Consider the following 2,757-nt stretch of genomic DNA (forward strand, 5'->3'; position numbering starts at 1 on the left):
CCAGGTGGAAGCCGCTCTCTCGCCTCTGGCCGCCGGCGTAGTACCCCGGCGAGTGGTCGCTGGGGAGGTAATCGCCCTGTGAGTATTCCTCGCACGGAGGGAACTTGGGGTCGACATAGTTTGAGTTGATCAAAAAAGAACTCATAGCCATTAATTTCTGGGAATTGCCCACAAAATATACTAAAATTTATTCCGACCCCTGACTCGTTTTCCTGTTTCCGAAAGCCCTCCTACTTACTGTCAAGTGAACAAAGTTAGGGCCCCACGTGATCCTGGGAGCCAATGGCCGCCCCGCCTGCGATCCCCGGATAAGGAAATCTGCTCACCCGGACCCTACTCCAGCCAAAGGGGTTTATTTCCCCTTCTTCTGCCCCCTCCCCACCCACCCACAGACACCCAGCCAGCGCCGGGATTTGCATAGGGCTCCTGCGGGGCGGCCTGGCGGTCCCGAGACCCAGGGAGAGAGCGAGCGGGCTGCCAACCGAGGGCCTGGTGGGGCCCTGGGCAGAGCGCAATCCCTAGACACCCTCGGAAGTTGGGGCTCCCCGTGTAGCCCCTCCTGTCCTGCCTCACCTCAGCCCGCATTCTCTGCCTCCGTGGGCCCCTTCCCTTCCTCCCGCGGGAAGGGAGCCCGTGCGCCCTGCGTCTGCGTGGGGAGCGAAGTGAGAGGAGGACGGGGGTCTTTGCCCGGAGAGGGGAGCCCACTCGGGGCGAGAGGCACTGAGCGTGGAGCTTTTCTCCGGCAGCCGCACGAGGAGGGGGAGGGAAGGAGAGAGGAGGCGTGGGGAGCCAGCGGGCGGGTGCACGGAGGGGCTTGTCAGAGATGAATGGAACCGCGGGCGGATCGATAGAAAATTCATGCACTAATTCGGGGAGACCTCGCCTTCCAAATCGCATTTAGCTGCGCTATTAGTTTGGCTTTGTCAGTCCGTCTGTCTGTTCCCCTCTCCTGCCCACTCCGCTCCTTCCCGGACACGGGAGAAACAACTTGGTTTCCCACACTGAACGTGAGCAGTGGATAAAAAACCCTGCAACTTTTGAAAGCGCATTGAATAGCAATTTGCTAATTCCAGAACCATCGGAGCAATACTAACCGCGGGGTGAAGGCGTGGTAATAGCCACTAATGCCACAGCCTCCTCAGTGCACAGAGATCGCACATCCCTGTGGTGCTGGGGTAGGTGCCCTGGAGGTGACACACACACACACACACACACACACACACACACAATAACGCCCCTTGGTTATCAGGTATTTCCAGGGCATCTTGTCCTGAACCCAAACGGAAAGGCGACATCAACATCCGTTTGAAAAGCGAATTTCCTTTGCCTTCGCACACTGAGGACAGCAGTCATTTCCCCCAGATTTTCAGTCAAACCTCCCTGAACCCAGAGGAGAGACTAGGTGGGCTGGAGAGAGAGGGTAACATTAAAAACACCACCAGCATGAAACCTATCGAGAGAAGTGAAAAGGGACCAAGGCTCCCAGGGACAGACATGGGCAGATTTCAGGTAGATGATTTCTCTAACCAGTTTCCGGAGGAAAAGAAGGAAGAAGAAAGAAGGAAGGAGTCTTCGCATGGCCAGTCACCGCATGGTCCTCATTTAGGAAAAAAAAAATTTCTTCAGGGGGGAGAAAAATGAGCGGAGTGTTTATGTCAACTACATATTCCCCTAGATACGAATTTGTGACCACAAAATTTCTTACACAAATTCGGATCTACAGGGTATATACAGAAGACAGAGAGATCTTCTTGGCCCAGACATTTTCCAGTTCTCCTACTTTCCGGGTGTTCTTCGTTTGGGGTGTGGTTTGAACGCTTTGAATTTATTTCGTTCTGTTCTGATTTTGAGTTCTGGGAACAGGAAAAGATACTGCGGATCCATCCTTGGGATTACAAGGTTTTCAGTTCTCTTCCTCTTCTTTTAGGGAGAACTGGAAGCGGCGAGTCTGGCAAAGAGACGCAAACCTCGCAGCGCTGCGCAACGCTCCGCGGTGGGGCATGAATTATGAGATGTAAACATTAGCTAAACACAAAAGGAGGAAGGGTCATCCTGAGGCTGCGGCAAGTCAGAATCGGGCCCTTCTGGGTGCCCTCCCGCCCCTCCCATCCCCCCAGGACTTTTTTTTAAAAAAGAAAAACAAAACCCCAATGGGCTCCTCCAGTGACCCTTGCAGCCTTTAGTTTGCGATCAAACGAATATCTATATATTTTTCAAGGCACCTCTTAGCAAAGGGAGGGGGGAAAGGCGGCTGGGTGTGAAGCGGGTGTCATAAAGTCCTTTTGGAAAATTTCAATGGTAAAATGAGGGAGAAACAGCTGTAAAGAAAAATGCTGGGAGACCAAGCAGATGGGGCCCTGGATATTTAATGACGGGCAATTCCGTTTACAACCTGAGAAAAAGATCAAAGGCGTTTCATTTCCGAATGAAGGGCAATGAAGAACCATAAAAATGCAGCCAGATGATATTCCGGTCCCTCCCAACCTCCCAGACCTCCTGGGGCCAGAAATGGAGGATAATCCCTGAAGTGTGAGGAGGACCCCCATTTCCCCACCTCCCTAGCCCCAGGCAGGCTCGCTCTCTCTCTCTCTCTCTCTCTCTCACACACAACTTGCTCACTCTGCCACCTGCTAGGGTTGCTGACAGTGGGACCCAAAAGGGGATCTGGGAGACCTGGGGGATCTGGGGTTTCCAGCAACCAGTACATGTACTAAACTGGGAGACAGGGGGCTGGGCTGGAGGGAACTGAATCCTCGA

At 53.5% G+C, this 2,757-nt stretch overlaps 1 protein-coding gene across 1 annotated transcript in view; it reads right to left on the reverse strand.

The window, feature by feature from the left end:
* HOXB4 (homeobox B4) overlaps positions 1-2,161 on the reverse strand; it is a 3,903-nt gene extending 1,742 nt beyond the window's left edge. The window contains exon 1 of the mRNA XM_005868199.2: positions 13-2,161. Coding sequence (XP_005868261.1) covers positions 13-151 — 139 coding nt within the window. The 5' untranslated portion in view covers positions 152-2,161. The remainder of the gene's footprint in view (positions 1-12) is intronic.
* Positions 2,162-2,757: the final 596 nt, after the last annotated feature.

Source organism: Myotis brandtii, unplaced genomic scaffold, assembly GCF_000412655.1.
Source record: "Myotis brandtii unplaced genomic scaffold, ASM41265v1 scaffold265, whole genome shotgun sequence".
NCBI lineage: Eukaryota > Metazoa > Chordata > Mammalia > Chiroptera > Vespertilionidae > Myotis > Myotis brandtii.